Source organism: Vigna angularis, chromosome 10, assembly GCF_016808095.1.
Source record: "Vigna angularis cultivar LongXiaoDou No.4 chromosome 10, ASM1680809v1, whole genome shotgun sequence".
Taxonomy (NCBI): domain Eukaryota; kingdom Viridiplantae; phylum Streptophyta; class Magnoliopsida; order Fabales; family Fabaceae; genus Vigna; species Vigna angularis.
The window spans coordinates 29720797-29745140 of NC_068979.1; the positions used below are offsets into that span (position 1 = coordinate 29720797).

General features: G+C 31.9%; 3 protein-coding genes across 7 annotated transcripts; 1 reads left to right on the forward strand and 2 right to left on the reverse strand.

Annotated features, from left to right (window-relative positions):
• Positions 1 to 1706: 1706 nt before the first annotated feature.
• On the reverse strand, positions 1707 to 2503 carry LOC108335594 (olee1-like protein). The gene is made up of 2 exons (XM_017571624.2): positions 2306 to 2503; positions 1707 to 2185 (listed from the first exon to the last, which is right to left on the reverse strand). The coding sequence occupies exons 1-2, from the start codon at positions 2463 to 2465 to the stop codon at positions 1857 to 1859; spliced, it is 489 nt and encodes a 162-aa protein (XP_017427113.1). The 5' UTR covers positions 2466 to 2503; the 3' UTR covers positions 1707 to 1856.
• A 4727-nt stretch (positions 2504 to 7230) lies between these two features.
• On the reverse strand, positions 7231 to 11899 carry LOC108335549 (annexin D5). Its single transcript, XM_017571584.2, has 6 exons — positions 11132 to 11899; positions 10643 to 10788; positions 10306 to 10524; positions 9979 to 10194; positions 9790 to 9879; positions 7231 to 7619 (listed from the first exon to the last, which is right to left on the reverse strand). The coding sequence occupies exons 1-6, from the start codon at positions 11205 to 11207 to the stop codon at positions 7416 to 7418; spliced, it is 951 nt and encodes a 316-aa protein (XP_017427073.1). The 5' UTR covers positions 11208 to 11899; the 3' UTR covers positions 7231 to 7415.
• A 2163-nt stretch (positions 11900 to 14062) lies between these two features.
• On the forward strand, positions 14063 to 24283 carry LOC108335948 (transcription factor SRM1). Of its 5 annotated transcripts, none has more exons than XM_017572182.2 (3): positions 14063 to 14198; positions 15818 to 16538; positions 23392 to 24283. In XM_017572182.2, exons 2-3 carry the CDS (start codon positions 16153 to 16155, stop codon positions 23894 to 23896), a joined length of 891 nt encoding a protein of 296 aa, XP_017427671.1. In that variant the 5' UTR covers positions 14063 to 14198; positions 15818 to 16152; the 3' UTR covers positions 23897 to 24283. The 5 variants fall into 5 exon arrangements, with proteins under 5 accessions (XP_017427671.1, XP_017427674.1, XP_017427677.1 ...); XM_017572185.2 differs by lacking the exon at positions 14063 to 14198 and adding an exon at positions 14501 to 14624; XM_017572188.2 differs by lacking the exon at positions 14063 to 14198 and adding an exon at positions 15125 to 15298.
• Positions 24284 to 24344: the final 61 nt, after the last annotated feature.

The window sequence follows — 24344 nt, forward strand, 5'->3', positions numbered from 1 at the left end:
TTCCTTAATTTATTTTTAAAGTTATATTTTTTATTTTTCTTTTTTATAAATATAGCTCCTATTAATTAGAAGGAGCTAGATATAGAATAACTTTACGGTATTTTTTATGCATTTTTATGGTATTTTTATTTTAAAATCTCTGCATGGTCAATTCTTTACTCTAATAAATAATTAATATTTACAATTAAGTTTTAAGAAAATGAATTGTAAAAGTAAAACATTTAAGTAATTAACCATTATATTTTTAAATTTATTTCTTTCGTAATTTTGTTTCTTATGCAGCCTTTTTTTATAAAAATATAACTTTTTTATATATATTTTTATTAGTAGAGAAAGCTATATAATTATAAATTAAGTATTTGGGGTACTCAAATTCTTACGTGACATTTATAATACACATTGTAATATGTTAAGATAATATCATCTAGAGAGGCTAAAATATACATACACATACACATATACCCACCTACACACGCAGACCCATATACACACAAACAAGCACACACATACGGACACACACACACAAACACATATTCCCACCTACACACACATGCACAAATGCAAATACATATTCACACACACCGCCCACACACATAGACACACACACACACACACACACATATGCACACGCCCACACACACAAACAAACGCACACATGCATACACACTCACAAACACACACACATACAGACACACACATAGATGCACAAATGCACATACGCACACACAGAGACACACGAACATAGACACACACGCACTCACGCACACACTCACACACACACACACTGACACACTCGCACACAGATACACACAGAGGCACTGATGCACAGACGTAGAAACGCGCACGCACACACATGCACACACACACCCACCCACACACACACAAACACACACTCTCTCTCACACACACACTCTCGCACACACACACTCTCTCTCTCACACACACACACATACACACACAATTTTTCTTTTATTTTTTAATTATAAAATTTCTTATAATTCTTTTTTTATGGTTAATATTCTTATTTACATATTTTTCTATTAAAATTTCCTTAAAATATGAGTTTATAAAAAATTCTTTATCCAAATTTTGAGTTTTCTAAATAATTATATCCTATAGGCTTATTTTTGAAATTAAATCTCTTATTTTGAAATTGCTTTCCAAACTATTTTTTTTACTAAAAATGTATTTTCCTTAACAACATTGTTTCTTCTGGTAATTTTCAAAATCAAAAGGAAAATAAATATAGACAAACAATTCGAAATTCGATTTTATGAGAATTGAGTTGTAGTTAGTTTTCCGGCTAGCCTCTATACCCACTCACAATTGGAAATCAAATTCTAAACTGGGAGACTAAACAATGTTTTCTTCATACATATAATCTACACTGTGTCGTAAGGTAAAGAAAATAAAATATTTTATTTAGGTGAAAATTTTAAGTGAGTTGGAAAGATGAGATTTCAGGTAAAAAAAATTCTATTAATTTTGGTAGGGACAAAATATTGAATTAGATGACGTTTTCTTAGGGTCGTGCGGCTCTAACATAGGTACTTAAATGGCCAATTTGATAATGCAACAATTGAGCTAAACTTGTAATTCATGTTTGTTTATTAATCAAGAAATATGTTATGAACATTTTTGTGTGTAAAATCCTTGTATGATATATGTGGTAAGTAATAGATTGAGTCACTTTGAGGAGAGTGATGTACCAAACTCCAAATACGATTTATTTCATTAATATTGTGTTTGCAAACAACAAACATCATGGATAATGGTTAATTAAAATGATACAAGACAATTGATCCAATGATAAATTTTGTCTTTTGGGTGGAGTTTAATGAACATTTCTATTCCACTTAGTCATCAAGGTTGTCGAGTCCTAATTCGTGAACAACGACGTTGCATTGGGAATCAATTGTCTGTGTCATGAAACCAAGGGGGTTGACGTAGCGTGCCCTAGAGGCAGCACCCATGTTGTTGGTGAGGATGATCCTATCGGACTTGTTTGGCATTACCTCTTTGCATTCTCCCTCATTTGGTGAGTCTGCAACTACCACACAGATGTCATCCTCATGATCACCATGGACAGGGATGCTGTACAACCCATTTGCATCAGTTCTGCTTTCCTTTGTATAACTCACTGTGTTATTTTGTTCGTTGATGCATTCCAGAGTCACATTCACACCTATAAACACATGTTCAACCATTCCTTATTCTTCGTCAATGGCTTATGATAGGACTTAAACATGTGATCATGATAAATTGTAACATGTATAACTTTAAATGCATGATTAAGGAAATTTACCTGACAAGGGGAAGCTGAGTCTAGACTCAAATGCAAAGTGGCAAGGATCACAATAAATCTTGCCTTCAACGAAGAATTTTTCAGGTGTTTTGCGAGCCAATGCAGAGGAGAAGCACAAAACTGAGACAAAGAGGACAACAACACCAAATGACCTTGCCATGGTGATTAATGGATTTTTTATTTTATGGGTTATTGATGTTGTTTCCCTTGGAATGAGAGAATTGGGGTGCTATGGGATCCTTTTATAAGACAATGAATGAGATTTTATTGTGTTTGTGTGGTCACTCATTCATTCCACCTTATTTTGGACGACCAAAAAACCATTTGAAAACGAATTTTCCTTAATATTTGCTAACTAATTCAACCTTAATTTGGGACTCTTTATCTCCTAATTCAAGTAAACCACTACAAAAATAGCCTAGCCATTATGTTTTTGTATTAGAACACTATCATAGGCAAAATAATTAGATAAGGTTGAGATAGTCGTAACAAATAATAAATACTATCAATATATTTACACAAAACTTATCCAAAGTGGTTCACATCAATAATTTATGAAAACATAGTTTTGAGCCTGAATCCAAACAAAAAAAATGTATGTGACGATATTATTTTTACTTGTGATTGTATACATATAATTAAAAAGGTTAAAGGTGGGTGAATCAAAATGTCACCAAAAATAGGTACACAAGAATTGAGTCAAGTGTAGAAAGAGATAAACAACTACATCTATTTGTTACACCTATAGGGTTTACTTTCTATATAATATACTCTTGATAGTTTAGTTTTAACTATTTAGTAGTATAATTTTGATAAAAACAAGTTCATCTCATATGTTTTAATTATAACATAAATACACAAAAACAAAACAAAAATAACTTTTAGGTTTCATTTTTTTTCTTCACATTTTTTCAATGTTAGGTACATTTCATTTTACGTGTTTATTCCTCTTTCATTTTTTTTTTCACTTTCATTTTGTACTGTACTCATGTTATTTTCCGTCTTTAGAACTAAACATGATTTTTTATGACATCTGAATTTAAAGATAGAAAATGGAAAATGTATTGTGTCAAATGAAAAGAACGAAAAACAGATAAATTAAAATGTAACACTTCATATCAACCATCAATATAGTAATACAGAGTATTAGTACAATATGTAGCATTTCAATTAAGACATAAAGTGGATAAAGCCTTATTCAAGGGGCAACAATGTGTAACTAGAAAATTATAATTAAAAAATATATATACATATATTTCTTATCAGGAAAATAATTCCATGAACTCCATCTAGGAAAATTCCTCAATATATTAAAAATTTATCATTAGTTAATTCTCCCATTTTTCAAAAGACACCCTTAACTTTTAGACATTTTTGTTTTGGAGGTTTAGTATTAACTTTTTTTGGTTTACCCTAAGCAAGTTTCCTTGTAGTTTGAACGGTTTCATCATCCTCTTCAGTATTAGAATTTTCTCTCTCATCACACAAATTAACCCACTTAGAAACTATTTTTAATTCTCTAAAAAAAGAGCTTCTTTAGATGTTAAAGGATTAGGAACAATAGCCGAACTACTATGATGTCAAAGTATTAGAATCTAATTTTCATAAACCCTGCAAATTATTCATAATGGGAGTGACATACTCCAAAGAAGGCATATCAGTCAAGGAATCAGATTTCACTTGCACACAACCATCTAGATTCTTCACAAGACAAGATCTATTCACAACACAAATATTATCCTGACTACCCACGACTGACTTAGACTATGACTGAGTAACAGGTTCCACCACCATCACAGGCTTTTCTACAAGCCCCACTACAAGTTCCACATAGGTTCCACCATAGGTTTCACCACAAGCTCCACCACAAGCTCTACCACTTAAGCTAATGAGTCCTTAGTCCCATCTTGGGTACCGACCACCTTTGGATGATAATGTTATATTTTTTTCCCTACTATTTTCTCCCTACTAAATAACATTTTGAATAAAATAAAGACAATTTCTCATACTTCACATCAATAATAAACGCAAAACTTAGTCTTTCCACCCAAATTTGATTAGGAAAATTAGATAACAAATCAACATCAACCAAGACACGTGCAAATAAACCTCGAGAGTTATTCTTGATATAATCATATAAAGATAAAGGTGTATCAATTTCATATGCTATTGAGAAAATCGTTTTTTACTGTCAATAGTCTAAAGGAAGGTCATGAATGTAAACCAAATATTGAATTTTTTTGTGAGTTTTATAGAAGCCGGGAAAAAAATCTTTTGTCCAAGAAAAAACATGAAGAATGCCAGAAGATAAATTCCAAGTTCGAAAAACCAACACCGAAGAAAAAGCAAATTCATAGAACTTTTTACCAAGTGCACAGAGACCATATTTTCTTTTATATGAGGAGGTAATTTTGACAAAGAAATATCGCACATATTATTAAGGATTTAGACAAATATATATATTTTTTCCATACATTTAAATAAGATTTAGAGAAAAATGATTTTATGTGATAGAAATATGAAACTTTGAAGAAGAAATCGTATCTATGCCTCACCAAATGGTAGACAAAAACGCCTCCAATATATAATCACGAACTGACACTCCAAGTCATGAGGGCTCCACAGGCAAAACCTTCAGTTCTACAAGCCACCATTGTTTCAATATTTCACTTTCTTTTACGTTTGGATATTTTGATTGTTTCTTTATTTATTTAGCTTATGTTAGTAGTCCAATTTTGATAAGGTCCTAGTTGCTTGAGGAATCAATTTAACTTAATAATAAATCAACATCAATTAATGGTTATAGAAAACAATAAATATATATATATATATATATATATATATATATATATATATATATATATATATATATATATATATATATATATATATATATATATATATATATGAATAAAGTGTGTAAGGTTGACTATTGTGACGTAGATTGTTAGCTTTGTTACTCTTATTAAAGTTAATTTCTTATTTACTGGTATTATTTTTGTTTGTGATACATGTTTTTATTAATGTAACACCATGAGCGTGTGAATTATGACACTACAACAAATAACACATACGATAAATAATTGTGTTGTTTGTTTGGAATGAGTTTGAGAATGTTCAATCTTAACATATTTGTTAGTGTTACAATTGTGTGAACTGGTTGAGTCTGAAAGTGTTCAACTCTACAAAACTATCAATATAACTTTTTCATATATTATATTTACAACTATACATTAATACTGAAACTTTTAATATAATGTGGCAAATTATTTATCGATACACACCACCCTCCACTCTCAAATCAAACCATACTAAACCAATCGATTTCCTCCTAAATTGTTATATTTTTCGAATTTTACAAAGGGAAATGCGTAAAATTCATGAAACTGTGTTAGTGAGTGATGCTATATAGTTTATTGGGTTTGCAGTTAAAAATACTAATAAAATTAATATAAATGACGAACCTCTTGTAATCAATGAACAAGAAAATGTATTATTTTTCTTTAATCAATGAAGTCCAATATTCGTTGTTCGTCCCATATGGATTTAATTATGATGATAAAATGGGAGTGAACAAATTATTTTAATTGATATTTGATTTTGTTCACAATTTTAGATTGAGTCATAATTTCGAAGTTATTATTTAGTACTCCTAATCAATGAAACCTTTAAGAAATTGGGAACTTATTGGAAATTTTTGGGTAAATAATAAAGTTGTTTGTATGGTTTGTGATATCTCTTCATACAATTGACCGGTTTCTTGTGAATCTATTCATATTTCACATGATTCCTTTGATTAAGAGACTTCTTTTAGTATACTTCAATTAATATCTTTACTTTTATCAATTGCTTTTGATCCTATCTCACCTGGCTCGATAAAATCCCAAGTTAAATTAATATCGTCCCATCTTTTATATATATCAATTATTGTACAATTTTATTTTATTTTTTTGTTTTTGGATTCAGGCTAAAAAATTATGTTTTTGTTCATAAATTCATCAATGTATACTTGCATCATACCTAGGGATGACAACAGATCAGATTCGGATAGTGCCCACCTGTAACCCAATCCGACAAAAAAAATTCACACGCTATCCGACCCGTTACCTGCACGGATACCTGCTTAAAAAATATTCACGGATATTTTAAAATCCGTGGATATCCGTGTATATCCGTGGATACCCGCAAATATTTTAAAAATATATATTTTTATAAATTATTATAATAAAATTTAAATAAAATTATAAAAAATATATAAAATATAATATAATATAAATTAAAATTTGATTTTAATTAAATTTAACCTTATAAAATACTAATTAATATTAATTTTAATTAAATTTAATTTAATCAAATATAAATTAAATTTTTATTTTTATTGTTTGCAGGTAACGAATATCTGCGCATACGGATAGTATAATACTCGCATCCGACCCGTTTATAAACGGATATTAAAATACCCTCTACACGTAATCCGCGGATATTAACTATCTGTTGCGGGTTTTATCTGCGGATATCCGCGGACGCAAAAGAAAGTTGAACAAAAATATAAACGAATACACTTCTATTTTATAAAGAGAAAATTTGGCCAAGTTGATTGAAATGGTAAATCATACTGTGATTCAATAGTTATCCTACATATTTAAAATCTATAAGTTTTATGAAAAAAAAACTAGGTACTAAATGTACTATAACATTATCAATTCAACGTGAAATTGTAACTATTTAACTATAATATGATTTCAATTCGTTTTCTTTTTTTTTTTATTTCCTTGGTGTCAATACAAAAATTTCTAATATAACTTTAAGTTTCAAATAAAGTTTTATAATTTACCATAAGTTGTTATGTTGTTGAAGAGCAACTAAGAGAAGTAACTCATTATCAAAGAAGTGAAATGGAAAATTTATGATTGAAATAATATACAGAAAACAATGTCCAGATCACAAATGTAGCATGAATACAATCACCATTTCTGGAAAAGCACTATCATATGTTAAAACTAGAACAAAGCAAATCACTTTTAGCTTCTACAAAAGTAAGTAAATATTTCTGCTCACATAATAGTTCCTAGACTGGTTAATCTGATTTGATGTGAAAAACACAATGTTACTAATAATCAGAACCTATAAGACTCAAGAGAAATTCTTTGTAATGGCCTGATGTGTCAGAACGAACAGCATGGGTTAATGGTTTTCCATATTTCTTATAATATGCTATTTTTATATGGTACATGTCTATCTCCGTCCTTGTCACAACTACCCTTATTAGTCTACTATCTTGAGTTCCCACACCCTTCATTGACCTGCGCAAGATCTACCAAAAAAAGAGTCATATGTTAATTAACATTATTTTGAGGGTATATATAGATATTAATTTAACAGAATTAAGGAAAATGTAATCTTAGAAGATATGTATGGCTTGTTAAGTTGTATAGTGCACTAATGAACAATTAGGATGGAGGAAGGTGAGTATAGAATATAGAATATTGTATAGTTTCTTTCCTTTTTTCTTCTTCTTAAAGTCTATATAGAAAAAATTATGTACATATATCTCATATTTTTAATTGTGTGCATATATATTAGGATTGGTATAAGTGTGTTTTTATCACATTTTAGCACAAGTAACACATCATGTTATCATGTCTATAAAAATAGACGAACATATTGGAAAAGATTGAAAAGTTATTTTGTAACTGAAAGGTAAGGTTGTAACATTATTGTTGTCTTGGTTGTTGGTTTGTGTTTAAGTGGTTGATTTTGGTCTCTCTCATTGGTGTTCTCACTCTCGTTCTTGCTTGCGTTTGATTGAAATCCATTACATTTTTTTTAATCATTGTATACTTTAGTTGTCTTACCAACCTAAGCATATTTATGAAGTATATATATTTTGGTGTCCCAAACACAACAACCAAGATTAAAATAAACATGCAATGTTGCTACATCCCAACGCAAAAAGATAACAATGGCCACCAAAATGCATCAGCACCAAAATGAGAAGAAAAATAAGGTTAGAAGAAGGACAAGAAAAACAAAAACGAAAGGAAGGATAAATGAGAAATGAGAAGGAAGATAAACAAAGACAAAAATGAACTTCAATGAAGGCTATAATGCAAAAAAAAAACACAAAATTACAACAATGGAGAAAAAAAATGTAGTACACAAAACCTCTCATGAATTGTAAAAACTTATAAATTTATTCTATGCAAGTTAGTATAAGCTTTGGTTCTAGATTAAACCAAATCCTATACTTGGTTGCGTGAGTACAAGCTTCAGTTCTTTCAAATAACCAAAGCCTATACTCATGCCGCCAGAGAAAAAAAAGGCTTCGATTTAACTTATAATTGAAGCTTATACTTTGATATTCAAAGTAAAGTTTTTCAAAAAAATGTAGAGACATTTTTAGAATTATTTACATAACTATAGGTTTTGGTCATCTTAGAGTCGAAACCTATAGTTGTACAAATAATTTTAAAAATATCATTACATTTTGAAAGACTTTGTTTTTCATAATAAAATTAGTCGTTAAATTGATTTATAAATTAAAAATAATACACTAATAGTTATATAAATATGTTGGTTTTTACATATTTGATTAGTTTTAAGTAGGTGGTTTGGTTAATTTTGCACTTCATAATTTTGAACAAATCAATGTTTTATTAAAATTTAAAACAAGTATCTTAAATTGTGTAGTGTAAAAAAATTGAACAAATAAGAAATTAAATATTTATTGTTTGTGATTCCATAATAATAAAAAAACAGTATTATAGAAATTTTACCAAAACTATAAGTTGAATATGTTGGTGGAATATTAGGTTCATTAATATTATATAAATAGTTTATAAATCAATCAATTAAATTATAATAACTAATTGAAATGACCGGCCAAATAATTTTCACTGCAGAAAATAAATTTGTTAACAAATTTAAATTTATTGACATATCTTATTTATATATTTATTGAATAGATACTTTTGTTGGTAATTATTTTATCGATAAAAGTTTTTAATAAATTAAAATTTAAATTTTGTCCATAACTTATGATTTTTACTATCGATAGATATTTTTTTCAATAAATTCGTCAGTAAAATGTGTAACAAATTTTTTACCAAGTCAAATGAGAGTTTTTTTCATATATTAAGAGGAGATAAGTGTGAAAAAGAAAATAATAAAAGAAAAATGAGGAAGAAAAAGAGAAGAAGAAAGAGGAGAGGTGTAAAGGCACCGGTGGCATAAAGACGGTTTGCCGATGGTGGCGACCGAATTTGGAAGGAGAAAGAGGAAGAAAAAAAAAAGAGGAATAAGAAGAGAAAAAACACTCAACCAATAATAAAAATTCATGAGTAATTATCAAGGAATATATACCAGAAATAAAACAACAACAACAAAATGCATAAAATGTTTACACAAAAAAAAGTAAAAGTTGATTAAGATAGATGAGAAACCAAATTGAAAATTCATGGTAACTTGGGGAAAACAAATAATACCTTGGCAAAGTATAGAGCAGGATCAGTAGCACAACGCAGTATGGTCAAGAGGTCATATCGAAAAGAGCCAGATGTTTCTTTCTTTATTGCCTGCATGATAAACATGATGAGTTGAATGTTCACAATCTAACAACAGCAAAAAAAGAAAAAAAAAAAAAGGTGATTGGAGGCATAAGCATATATTTGTACCTTTTCAAGTGAGTGTCCATGTGAAGCTATGTAAGCTGAGTTAACAGCAGCCAAATGTGTGCTACTTTTCTCACTAAAAATCTTGATGAACATCTCCTCATCAGTTCCTATCTTTTTCTCCCCTGCTTTATACAGTAGTTTTGCGTCTTCTTCTACAATCACAGGGTCCAACTCTGGGCCTTCATAACGTGGTGTAGTTACATATGCAAGCAACAACTATATTCAAGTATCAACATTAACATGTCAAGGTGATTTCACTCTAATAAATGAATCATATATAGAGAATGCACAGGCAAAAAAAGTCTTCCAAAAAGATAGATACAAGACCTTTTTATGATCACCACTGAGTTGGATTTCAATATCTGTCTCAAGAGAGGAATGATAATTTGACTGATAAACTTCTTTTAATCGTCTAAGTTGTGATGGAGTGCGAGAACATATACTTTCTGTTAATGCTTGATTATCAGAAACTCCTGGTCTTAAGGCTTTTCTCACTATCTTAGCATCCCTGGTTGGAGGATCATGCAGCCATAGTGACATTGCTTTCTGAAACCATTTAGAATCAAAATCACAAAAATAAAATTGATACTGAATCACAAACAAAAATACCTAAACAGAATTCTGTTGAGGGCAAGACAGTACAGTGACATATTGATCTTAGTACCTTGAGATGGCCATGAAGTTCTTTTGATAAACGTTTGGAAAGCAGTTCAGAGAAGGTGGTTTCATATTCTTGTTGAATTAGACTTCGTTGTTCTCCATTTCTATGAGCTAAGATGTTGATAACTTTAGACGTGTCACAACCAAGACCTGCAAACAGTAAAAATGGTGATTTTTGGTATCTTATCTCTGGTTTAGATACTATGATATGTTAACAACTTTTTGATAATAGAACCTGTGTCACTATTTGATTGGTCCGTATTAAAACGGACCAATTACAAACTACCATATAGACTACTGTAAAAAAATTGTTAAAAGAATATTTTTCTCTTTTTTTAATATTTTTTCTGTACAAACATTAGATGAAAATAGGATTGTTTCACCATATTCAATATGATAAAAGTACTTTAACATGGCATGATGAAGAGAAACATAAAAAATTCAAAAGAAAAAATCTGTTTCTTTGTGAGTTGTGTGTTCATTTATTAAGAACCTTTGAAAGCTTTATGCAGCTTGACAGCATCTTCTCGAGGTGATGGTATCACTGGAGGTATGCTCAAAGTTGACATTGTCAATCTTCTCTTCTTCTATATCTCTGTCAAACAGATTGTATGTTATTGAATCGATAAGTTGTTTTGTTTTTGTTTTTTTGCTTATGGCGTTTTGAATGAAACACGCACAAGAAACTTAGCTAACACTTCTGGCCAAACTCAAATGCAAAGAATTACTAATATTGGTGCTTTTTTCATCATCTAAAATTTAGGTCTCAAAATATGCCTCAATCCACAAATATAGTAAAGTAAAGCAATGGCTACGAGATGTATGTTGCTCTAAAGTTACGTATATCCTTTTATTTTGATTATGGTATAAATATAACAAGTGATTCAATGATTTCAAAATTATCGAAAGTTAATCTAGTGAATCAACTTTAAAAATAATTAATGAACTTTATAAAGTTATAATTAAAGAAAATAAAAACTATGCTTATTTTTTTTTAATTTGGTTTATGTAATCATCTATCGCCACTATAAACCACGACCGAATTATTCTACTATATTATGAACTCGATCAAATGGTCAGTTCATCTCCAAATTGCAAAAGTAGACTCAAGCCTGACTAAAGGTTTGATATGACTTCATATACCAAACCAACTCCCGAGATGAGAGCGTTATTCCTTCCACCACCATAGAGTGCTTTCTCGATCTTCCAATTTCTCTTTTGCCCTTATGTAATATTTAACGTGGTGGCTAAAAATTTTAACTTTCTCCAACTTCCAAACATTTCATTAATGGTTCCTACTAATATATGAATGCACCCCACAGTCCACCACTCCCATGGAAATCAAATCCATCTTCTTTTCCTTCTCCCTATAACTATTCTTCTTTAAAAATAAAATAATTCAAAACAAAATCAATTAACTTTAATTAAATTAATAATAATTAATTCATTAAATAAAACAAAATTAATTTAATTATAAATACATAATTTACTTAAAATATAATTATAATTAAAATATAATTACTTAACTTTAAAAGTATCTAAAAATTAATTTACAAATCAATAAATTAATAAACTAAAAAGTAAAAAATAAATAAAAGAATGCGTTAAGCTTTCCATGATTTCTTTTATTTTTATTTTTTACAAACACTTCATTTATAAATAAATAATTCTACATAAAATATTAAATTAAAATAAATGTACAAAAATTAATAACCTAAATAAAATTAAATTAATAACCTAAAAAAAAAAAGTGAAACGCTAAGGCCTCAACCGATATGGGAGATCGGTTGGACCTTCAACGAAGAAAAACACCTAAAACGTTGAAGGACTTCAACGGATATGAGACATCCTTTGAGCCTTCAACATGTATCTCAAGATCCATATCGAGATCCGTTGAAGGCTCAACGGATGTTCCATATCCGTTGCAGCCTTTTTCTCTTCTTTATTTAACATAGAAGAGAGGCGCGTATGGAATCACCAACCTAGATCGAAGACAACAACAAAGGAAGCACCAAACTCCACAACACCATGAACCCATCATGAATTAAGCAACAACACAAACCTACCACTAACCAAGCACCAGCACAAACCAAGTAAAGGAAAAGAGAACCTTGACAGAAATGATAGAAATGATAAATTGGGGAAAGAGGAAGATAAGAGATGGGAGAAAGAGAGAGAGAGGAGAATAAGAGAGAAAATAAGAGTGTGAGGTTGGGGAAGTGATCTGCGGATGAGTGAATAAGAGAGTAGAAAATTAGACTTTTAAGAAAAAGTTAAAAAACATAAAAAACAAAAATAAATAAAAGTATTTTTAAAATTAAAAATATTTAAAAAGTGTAGAAAAAAGTCTTTTATAGGTGAATCTCTCTTTTCTAAATAATAAAGAGGTTTTTTCTAGACACAAAAACCATCAAAACCCCTATTACAAGATCTTCCTTCTTATCCAAGTCCACCCTGAAAATCTCATATAAAAAGATATGATATTTCTAATTTTTATATTAGATTTTTGAAATCAATAATTATCATAATTTTAGTTAGTTGATAATTAAAACTTTTGTCGAATACAATAATTTTATTTGTTCTAAAAGTAAATAATACTTTAAGGAAACTAAAATAAAACATTTGAAAATAGAAAATAAATATAAACATATTTTAGTTTTTGAAAATGTTGTCAAATTTTTCGTTTGATCTTGAACTTCTTTTTATATATTTCTATCATTATTTTGTTTCCGTCACATTTCACCATGAAACTTACATGATAAAGCAATTTTAAGAACTAAAAACCAAATAAAAAATTAGTAAAGACTAATAAAAACCCAACACTATTTGAAGAACTAATACCATTTAAGGCTGAAATGTTATAAGAGAAAAGCTTTAGTCTAGAATATAGTTTTAGCTATTGGAATTTTATTTTTTTTTCCAATAAATTTTGGAAAAGAATACTTTAATACTCTTGAAAAAAAAATCTCCTACTTTACAACCTACTTTAATAATATAATAATGTATATTAAAATTTTAAATTAATAAATAAAACAAATACAATTAAAATATTATTATTTAGGGTTGTGAAGTGGATTTTTTGGTTTGAAGGTGTCAAAATAACACCATTCTAGATTCATTCTTTACTTTTGAAAGTTATTGAAATATTTATAAATTTAATTTCTTAAAATAATATTTTCCTTAATTTTTGAGTTTTTTTATTAATAGATATGTTTTTAGATATATTACGTGAATATATATAATGTAATGGTAGAGAACAGATAAAAACAAATAAATATTTAAGATGAAACTTGAAGAAAAATATTATTAAAGATAAAGAAAATTTGTAAAAGCTTTAGGAACCTAAATTAAAAATGTATTGATTCAAATTATTTGAAAATATTGAATGTAATTTTGAAGCAGGGAACAAAATAAGAGGCGGAGAGGGACATGTCAGTTGTACAGTGCAGTATATATGCCGCGACAACATTATTTGACTCATGTGGCTGTGTGTTACAGTCCCTCAGAACTGAAAGAGCCAGCAGCTGAAAAGATTGAAGCATTGCACAACGAAGAAAAAGGTGATGACTTCATTATTTCACGATTGCGCACAAATCATCACATCCCTCGTCACAATTTTGAACCATTCCTGCTGTTACCTCTCCATTTCATCTGGGCACACCCGTATCATCATTTTTAATTTTATTTTTCATTTGGGTCGGATCAATTTATGTAAAAGTTGAATCTTTATTCACTTTTTTCTTATTTTTGTATTTTGCCCCTCTTTCTCTCTCCAGAACTTTTGAGTTTCTCTCTCTTGACGTTGTATTATTTGTCAGATATTAATGGGCACTGCAGATTCCTGTGGTTTGCAACTTGGGTTGTGGCTTTTTCAACCCCAGCTGTCCTATTTGTAGCAAAGCAGTTGTTGGGATGGGGCCAAATTGACCCATCCTGCACCTGTGTGTGGGTTTTCAAGACAACCATCAATGTCATTTATGATTTGGGTGTGAGTTCTACCCTTGAAATTTTCACCACATGCTAGGGTTTTTACTTAAACCTGAATTTATCATCTGTTAGTGTGTGTTCCCCCTCTTTTTTACTGTTTAGGTTGTTTTTATCTGTCTTTTATCACATTGATTGTGAGTTTTATTTTAATCAGGCTGAAATTAAGTTAGTTTCAAGTGCAGTTTTATGAAACGTTTTCTATGTTTTTTGGAGAAAGAATTGGTGGGGGAATTTCTCTTTTACCATCACACTCAGAATTAGGTTTTACTTGGCAGTGAATGTAATATGTTAGGTGGCGTTAAAGAAATCTTTTTATTATTGGTTGGTTAACGTGTCAGAAGCTTGACAGTGCGTGTGACTTTGTGCATCCATCTTTTTGTTTTGTTTTTTCTTCTCTTGTGTTTTTTTATGACACTGCATCCATTGTTTTAAAGTGGAGATTAGTTGTTAGTTCATTGAACTCTTATAATACCCTTTTCATACACCTACTGAATGGATTCTACAGTGGAGAGTAATTCATTGGATGTTAATGGGATTGGTTTTCTTGCTCTTGTTAAGTTGTTGGATCAAAACTGTTGAGATTAAGAATATTTATTGGATTTTGTATTTGAGTGCAAGGTGGTTTTATTAACTTCCAATCTAGGAAAAAGACTTCGAACCAAATTGATGATCAGTGTGTATATCCTTTCACCCTTTTTAACTTTTTTTTGAGATTTTAACCCTACATGTCTCACTTATTCTGAGACCTTGATGCCTAGTTAGTTACTACGAATTACTATCTGCAACATAGCCGGGTTCAGAAAACAAAATATGATGCTGAGTGTGTTCAGTGAAAATGAGCTTTACAGTAAAACTATACTTATGGGTGAAAGTTTTGTGGACCTGTGCTGTTAAAACAGTTGTTATCAGTAGGGCTGTGGTAAATTGAAGTTTGTTTTTTTATTGAATGTCCTTTACTTTCCCTTGTAGTCTTATCTATTCTTCCTTCTTTGTTTGTTTCTGAAAGGTCTTTTTCTCAATCTGAAATCCTAGCTGGTAATTACCTTGGTTTCATTGACTAGCCTTCACATTAATTTTGTAAATTTCACTTCTCTTAAACTGTCATGTATTGCACCTATGATTTTATTGTTGTCAGACTGAGATATTTTTCATGTCCTAACTGAACCTTTTTTGCCCTTTCATTCATCAACAGGGTCAGAAATACACAAGTGTCCGGTTCTCCGAATTTTGAAGCAATTCACCTTTGAAATTTCACACACCTCATATGATTTTTTGGATTCCGCTGGTATTGGGCTTATTTCAGCTTCCTGCCATTTTCTGCACATCAGGCTGCTTCTTGTAGTCCAACATATCTGCTCCCTACGTTTATAACATGCCGTCAAGGTTAATATTTGTGGTACTGACCGTAGAACAGAGCAGAGTTTGTGGTTAATAAGAAGGCCTTAACCAAGATTTAGAGCAATTAGGTAGGTAGAAACCTTTCTTCTCCTTCGAATCAAACTCAGTATTTGCTTCAAACAAGGCTAGATGACTGTGGATGAAGTGGATAGTAGCTCTGAGTGGAGCAGAGAGCAGGATAAGGCATTTGAAAATGCGTTGGCAACTCATCCGGAGGATGCTTCAGATCGATGGGAGAAGATCGCAGCTGACGTGCCCGGGAAGACTATAGAGGAAATCAAACAGCATTATGAACTCTTGGTTGAAGATGTTAGCCAGATTGAATCTGGTTGTGTGCCTTTACCATCTTATAATTCTTCTTCAGAAGGCTCAACAAACCATGCTAGTGATGAAGGAGCTGGCAAAAAGGGCAGCGGTCTTGGGAATTTTAACAGTGAGTCCAATCATGGAACTAAGGCTTCAAGATCAGATCAAGAAAGACGGAAGGGGATTGCTTGGACGGAGGATGAACACAGGCAAGTTCATTATTGCTTATGTATTTTTTGGAAAATCCTACATGCTGCTAATGCTAGTATAGGTTACATTTAAATGTTTATTGTTTTCATCTTAAGTTTATGATCTTTATACACATGCTTTTGTTGTTAGTTCAAGTTTTATCTTGTTGTGGTGTATAGAATCGAATTCAATCTGAACATTAAGATATATTTTGGTCAGTGTGTTTGTGCTCCTAAATGATTTTGTTTGCAGCCGTTTGCAAATCTCATTTTTTTCTTTTAAATTTTTAGGTACCGACTAACTAATAATTTCTTACAAAATTTCAAGAAGTACTTCGTAAAATGATTGTTTTAGGTGAGGGTGATAGGAAGCAGAGGGGAATCTCTCTGTTGAACTGAGTTTCAAGATCTTAAAACATAGGACTGTAAGATCTCATCGAAAATGTAAAATTATACTAATATATACACAGATAAAATAGAACAAAAAATGGGAAGCGTACCAGATTTTTACCCAGTACACTCAAACACTAAACCAACCCCAAAGACGGGGGGAAGATGTGCCAAGATGTGCAGGGAATCATCCAGATAGCAATATAGAGGGTCCAAGAGATGGGGCAGGATGGCAAGCAAAACAGATGGTGTGGATCAAGATGTCATCTTCTGTCACCTGCAAAATGCTCCGATGAAATGTGGGTCTGTTTTGGGAAGAAAAACTTAGGGCCCAAAATTGGGGTTTAAAAACCCTGGTTTATATGGACGAGTTGTGCAACCTACAACACAAAATTCTTCAACTTCAGGATTGACACTAGCACAATCTTGCAATTTCACTATGATTTTGCCCATTGGTGATTTCAGGTGCAATTCAGACTGGGAGAGGGCTGCAGGATCTTAAGATCATGGGGATACAGTTAATGATCTAGTTTGCAATGTTACCAGCATTGGTTGCTTCCATCTATTGGTCTCTTGTTGTTAATATCTATAATTATAAAATACACTAGTTTGCTGGAATACTTTCATGACATCTCATTTTCCATAGGATGCTGGACATAGTTTTGAATGACAATTTAGAGTAAATATGCCTCATAAATGCATTTGCTCTGTTGTGTTCATTGTGTTATCAAAGCCGCTAGTTGGCCTTTCAATTTCCAATTTTCTTTTCCAAATCTACACTTTCCTTTACCAGGATAGAGAACCTAAACTGTATTTCAAATGAGCGTTTAGTTATTGTAATCTTCAGTGCCACATTTTAGATGGCTTAAATCTATAGAAGTACAAACTTATTATTTGATTTAAGAGTGTTTTATGTAAGTAGATCTTTTCTGACATAATGATTTATGTCATTTGGTTCTTATTTCTTGCTTGAGATACTGTGCTTCAATTCTGCGGTTACCTTCATTGGATGGCATAAATCATCTTTGTGTCATGTCAATTTGTTGTGTTCATAACAGTTTGTTTGTCGTTTTCCTTGATCAAGGCTTCAAGGAATTTCAGTTTCATCTAACTCTAGCAAATACAATTCTAGGAAGAAGATTACACATTAGACCTTTTGTGGAGATGCTTCTACAATCTTCTCTTTAATAGTTGTGGTCTAGATTGAAGGTTAATATTTTGTTCCCATTAGCATTCTTTCCTCCTGCCTTTTTCTAGCAACGACTTCTTGCCGCATTCTGTCTCTGTTTGCAGCCGACATTATGGCCATCTTGGTTCTTTTTCCAACCCTTTTCTATAGCAGTCATTATTTATTTATATGTTTTCCTAAGACAACCTTTCCTTGTTAATTATGAATATATAATGAATTTTGAGTATTTTTTTTCCTCTGGCATTTATATTTATGTAGAATAAATTATATAAACATTAGAATATATCACTTTAATTGCCATCGTGCTGTGTTGCTATTTGATATTGATAACTATGCTATATGGTAAGTACGTAACTTGGTTTTGAAATCATCTGAAAACTTCGATGCAGTTCCTTGTAATAAAAGCCTCAATGAGAAAAGGAAAATCCATGGCCATGTACTGTGTCTTCATGCACTTATTTTTACCTAATTTTAGTCACGTGTATTGAGTCACTAAGTTAAAGATGTTTTCAGGGTTTTTGTTTGGTTTAAGGTGCTGATTCTTTAGGAATTGACTTCCTATCAGGAGAGTCTGAGAGGGTGTATTACACAGCTGTACGGCATTGTAACCCTTAAGGGATACTTCTTTGTAGAAAGTGGTAGAAATTTGTCAGTTCTGGAGACAAAATAAAGGATGATAGGCACTGTTGAAGGAAAAAAAATTGTAGTTTCGGAACATGGGAGTGGATTAGGTCACCTTGACCTGTTAAGTATGATGCACATTGGGTGAGATTTGGTGATTAGGGTTAAGATCTATCTGGATGTGGATTAATGCCTAAGTTAGCTGTACAAAACTATCAGGTGAAGTTTGCATCCACTTGTATACCATGATTTACATCTAATATATGATCTTCATGCTACCCCCTTTAATGTGGGACTAAATGCTTGTAAACGGCGGAACACCAGTCCAATAGCATGTGGCAGGATAAGCTCAATAAATCTTTTTATGATAGACTCTAATACTAACTTCAACTGAGGAAATAAAGAATTATTTTATTGATAGCAATCACATTCTTTAAAATGAGGAAATAAAATTTGCTGAAATGAATAGGTGATTCAAATTTTATCTTCATATGGAATTTACAACATTTTCCCTCAAGTGAGTAAATGAATATCAATCATTCCCAACTTTCCTTTGCTAGTTTAAGCTCTCTAGGGACATGGGTTATAACCACAAGACCTATGTCAAGATTATATTTGATGAAGTGCTTGTTAATTTCAATGTTTGGTTTTATCATGTTGTCCTGAATTATGGACAATGCTCATGGTTGACTTGTTATCACAGTACAATTGCATAGGGATGCTAATCTTTATTTTAAGTTCATCTAGTATGAGTTTCATTAATAGTCCTTCATACACACCTTGAGCATGGGTTTGAGATTCAGGTTGTGCACTAGAACAAGATATTTTATCCTATTTTTTCCTTCTCTTGGTTACCAGACTTCAAGAAACATACAAAACCTAGAGATACATTTTTCATTCAAGAAACATACAAAACCTAGAGATACATTTTTCATTCAAGAAACATACAAAACCTAGAGATACATTTTTCATTAGTAGCATAATGTGTATAGCCCGAATGAGCATATATCTTTAGGGTCAAAGTGTTTTCTTTTCTAAACAGTAGCCCCTTTCTTGGGTTTGATTTCAAGTTCGGAAGAATATTGTCAACTGCTTGCTTTATGTTTTTCTATTGGATCACGCATAAAGTGACATACCAATTGCAAAAGTAATACCTCGTCTCGAATGTAATAGATGAATAAGTTTTCTTACCAACACTTGATATTGGGTGTTTCTACAAGAGAACTTTCTTTACTTCCGATTTTTTGGGATTCTGTTCAATAGGAATTTGTGAGGTTCTACATTCTAAATTTTTCTTTGAGGAAGTTAAGTACATATTTCTTTGGGTGATCAAAATCTCTAATTTAGGATATGTTAAAAGTCCCACATCGACTAGAGATAAGACAAATTTAGAGTATATAAGTGGGTACAAACCTCACTTTACAAGCCGGTTTTGTAGGGTTGAATTAGGCTTAAAGTTCACTTTTTAACATGGTATCAGAGTTAGGTTACAGCCTATCTTAGAAAAATTTGTGTGGACATATTGTTCCACCCACTATAGGGCCACTATGACCATCCATTAATGTCTAGTCTCACGCTCGAGATGTATATACCTTGACGTGAGGGGGGTGTGTTGGAAGTCCCACATCGACTAAAGATAAAGCCAATTTAGAGTATATAAGTGGGTGCAAACCTCACTTTACGAGCCGGTTTTGTGGGGTTAAGTTAGGCTCAAAGTTCACTTCTTAACATAATAGAAACCTCAAAATAAGGAAATACTTGAGGTTTTCTAGGTCTTCCATTTCAAGTTGGGTTGCCAACATTTTCTTCAAAGTCAATGTTGTTTTATCATCTTTTACAATAATCATATCATCTTTGTAGCCCAACATATAGTGATTTTTTTTTTTTTTGTAAGGGAATGCCTTATGAATAGAGTATGATCGCCTTGCCTTGTGTGTGCTATCATTTAATGGGTTAGATTGGATGGAAAAAGGAGATACAGAACCATACACAGAAAAATATTTTTACTTCAGAGTTTCCATAAACAGTGCAGTGACGGACTTATATTCATATTAAAACGAAGACTATGAAAAGTCTACTGAATTTTACGGTGAGAACCTACAAGTAATTATTAACTCAAAGTTGAAGAATTGCTGATTTGTTTTCGGGATTAAAATGACAAATGTTGGTATTGACATTGAAACAAATTTGTAAGAGTGTTATGTACTTTTTTTAATACAAGATCAAATTGGCTTTAACATATGATTCATGTCGACATTAACAATCTATAATGTGTAAATTTTAGGTTTTTTATTTATTTCTCTCTACCATTCAGGACGTGGTGTATGTCTTCTAGGAAGGCTTGACTTTTGTAGCTTATATGGTCGTTCCATCCTATGTTGTGTTCTACACACGTTACTATATACATATGCATTTTGTGTTTGGAGATGCCATCCTTTGTTTTTTTGATACAAGTTGCGTGGTAGGGCTTGGTTTATTTCCTTGTTCTGTTTTAAATCAAGGATACAACTTGTGACCAGGATTCGTTTAATGGATATTTCATTTGTATCAAGACTGTCTTTCTGTGAGAATTTGTTTGGTTTTTATGGTTAAACTGTTAAAGTCGAAAAATGGTAAAAGAGAAGTTGTAAGTCTAGCATTATAAAGGACTAACATTCTAACAAATATTACAGCATTTCCCACAAGAAAGCAATTCTATTTGAGCTGGTTGAATGTTCTGTGGGGACTGGAGTGATGCTTAAACCTTGTCCTACTTTTCTCTTGTTTAATAAAAAGCAGGATTTTTGGTGGCTTAACGAGAGTTTTGGGGCCTTGGGTGGTCCCACCATAGTGGAGAAGCCTAGGAGATATTCCACTAGGATGCCAAATGTGATGGGTAAAAGGAACTGGCGCATAGGATTGAACCTCTTACAGTGAGCATGTTTGGTACACCATATGTGGCTAAGCCTGATAGGTCACCCAGTAGCTAAAGAATGATCCAAGACAGGTTCTTGAATGATTTTATTATGAACACAGTTGTTCTGCCAATGTGGCAGGAATACAACACAAGATATCTCAGCAAACAGGTCTCCCGAGAGGACCTTAACTCTCCCAAACCCTTTTCCTCCTAAACTTCAAAAAACTAAAAACAACAGCCTAAAACAGACTATATATCATAGTCTGTTTTAGGCTATAGGAGGTTATAACTGCCTCCTTTATTTATTTCTCCTATCAAAGTCAAAGGCTTTGGGAAGTAAAGTCAATATTTTATTTATCCGTTTTCTGTTGTCCAGTTTCTAATTGTTTATGGACAAAGCTGACACATTTTTTCCATCCTTTTACTGGCTTTTAGTATCACTGTTTCCAAGAAATGGCAATAATCTGGTTTTAAGTTTGGCAGGCAATGGAGTATAAAGTATGGGATTGGTTAGATTTTAAGTCTGCCTAAACTGCTGTGTCGTGGTTACTTAATTATAGTTAGTCTTTTAAGTCATTTATGTTAACCTTGTAGTGCTCATTAAATTCTGAAGGAGGTTGCTATATTCTTTTTCTCATTAAATTGCTAACAAGATTGCACCCTCTGCATGCAGAAAAAGAAATATTGATTCTTAATCTCCCATTAAAAATATGAGCACATTCTACTTTTTTCAGAAGTATGATTATGTTATGATATGCTGTTATTATTATATTATAGTTCACTAGTAGGCTTGGAACTTGGATTATTACTCCAGGCACCATCTCTTGATATCTTTCAGCTAAGCTGGACTCCCTTTTCTTGTTGCCTCATATTAAATCTATAGAGAAAGTTGTGTCTAATTTGTCATCAAATTCTCAAATCAAACATTGACATGTGATGTGAATGTTTTTTCCAGCATTAACCAACCTCCTTTACGGATGTTGTAGTGCGTTTTATTTTAAAATGTTCGCAAATCACAGCTGATTTAAGACCTTGGACAATAATATAAGAAACTTGATATTAAGTTATATATGTGTCTGTGTGTCGTGTATTATAATGTAACGTATTGTTTCTTTACATTGCAAATGCTGTCGAGAAGGCTTGAAACGTTGGTTATTACTTAGTAGTCCTGCTCTACCTTTTTTAACTTCTGATTCCTGTTTCTTGTTGCTTTATGTCAAATGTAAAGTTCATGATGCTCAATATCCCTACTTCATACTGGCATATTTATAAGGACTTTAAAATGGTCATACAACAAAAGAACTCTGATTCATTATATTCTTATTGTTCACATTTTAATGATAAATTCTGATACTAGTCAAATTTATGCCTGACATCTAATTCTTCTTTTCTTTCTCTTAGAATAATTTCACATCTACTGCCAAAAACTGAGCCACCATCCTAAATTGGTTTTACACTAAGCAAAGAGTGAGCAACCGATTATGTTCCTGCCAAGATCTGTGTATAGTTTTTTATCTGATATTACCTGGAAATAGCAACTAAAGAAAGAAATACGATTGGAAATAAGCTAACTGTTGATTTTAATGCAAGTCAGGGAGTAATGCTTATTGGATTTCTTCAGTTAGGAATTACAATCTGACGATGAATGATTGCACCAGTGTGTGAATTTTACAGTTTATGGATACTGTCATTGAATGGTTCTCTTTTTTGGATCTCAGATACATGCGTCCATGTACTTAAGCTTTATTTTGTTTTAATATTTCAAATTGTTTGAACAGGTTATTTCTTCTGGGCTTGGACAAGTATGGGAAAGGTGATTGGCGAAGCATATCAAGAAACTTTGTGGTGACAAGAACACCTACACAAGTTGCCAGCCATGCCCAAAAGTACTTTATTCGATTAAACTCCATGAACAAAGATAGAAGGCGATCCAGTATACACGATATCACCAGCGTTAACAACGGTGACGTTTTAGCTCCACAAGGACCAATCACCGGTCAGACGAATGGTGCTGCCACCAATTCTACTGCCAAAGCAACCAAACAAGCCACCCCGGCCTCAACCGGAGTGCCAGGAGTTGGAATATATGCTGCTCCTACCATTGGACAACCTGTAGGAGGACCCTTAGTATCTGCAGTTGGCACTCCAGTGAACCTTCCTTCACCTGCACACATGGCATACGGTGTCAGGGCTCCAGTTACCGGTGCAGTTGTATCTGGTGCACCGGTAAGCATGAGTCCTGTCACGTATCCTATGCCACATACATCTGCTCCTCACAGGTGAATTGCTGCTAAGCGGCCTTAATGTACAAAAGCAACAAGAAACTAGTGGTGGCTTCTGCAGTTGATGTATTCTTTTCTAGACAATTGCTTTTTGCTTATTATATGCAGCAATGAGTTATATGCATAATCAGTCATTTCAAATAAGCCATGTGAGGAAGCAATTGAATGTATCCGCATAGGCTGCCATGGAATGCTTGACAGCCTTGACATAGAACAACATAAACAGTACGGTTGTTTTGCAGACATTTCATTGCTGTTGTTAAACCGTGCTACAGAGGAGGGTTCTATGGATTTCAAGTGTAAATTATTGTTGCATTCTCTTGGTTTTTGCAGGAAATATAAAATGTTCAATCATCTATCTACCTTAATTTCACGTTTGTGTTGAGTTACTGCAATTGGTACAAACTGTCATATAGCATTTTCCATTGCCCATCAAAATTTAACAAGAT

Coding starts and splice junctions, on each gene's coding strand:
- LOC108335594 (XM_017571624.2), bottom strand. CDS start 2,465: ATGGCAAGGTCATTTGGTGTTGTTGTCCTCTTTGTCTCAGTTTTGTGC. Junction 2,186..2,305: donor ACTCAGCTTCCCCTTGTCAG/GTAAATTTCCTT, acceptor ATGTGTTTATAG/GTGTGAATGTGACTCTGGAA.
- LOC108335549 (XM_017571584.2), bottom strand. CDS start 11,207: ATGTCAACTTTGAGCATACCTCCAGTGATACCATCACCTCGAGAAGAT. Junction 10,789..11,131: donor GCTGCATAAAGCTTTCAAAG/GTTCTTAATAAA, acceptor TACTGTTTGCAG/GTCTTGGTTGTGACACGTCT. Junction 10,525..10,642: donor AACTTCATGGCCATCTCAAG/GTACTAAGATCA, acceptor AAATGGTTTCAG/AAAGCAATGTCACTATGGCT.
- LOC108335948 (XM_017572182.2), top strand. CDS start 16,153: ATGACTGTGGATGAAGTGGATAGTAGCTCTGAGTGGAGCAGAGAGCAG. Junction 16,539..23,391: donor TGGACGGAGGATGAACACAG/GCAAGTTCATTA, acceptor TTGTTTGAACAG/GTTATTTCTTCTGGGCTTGG.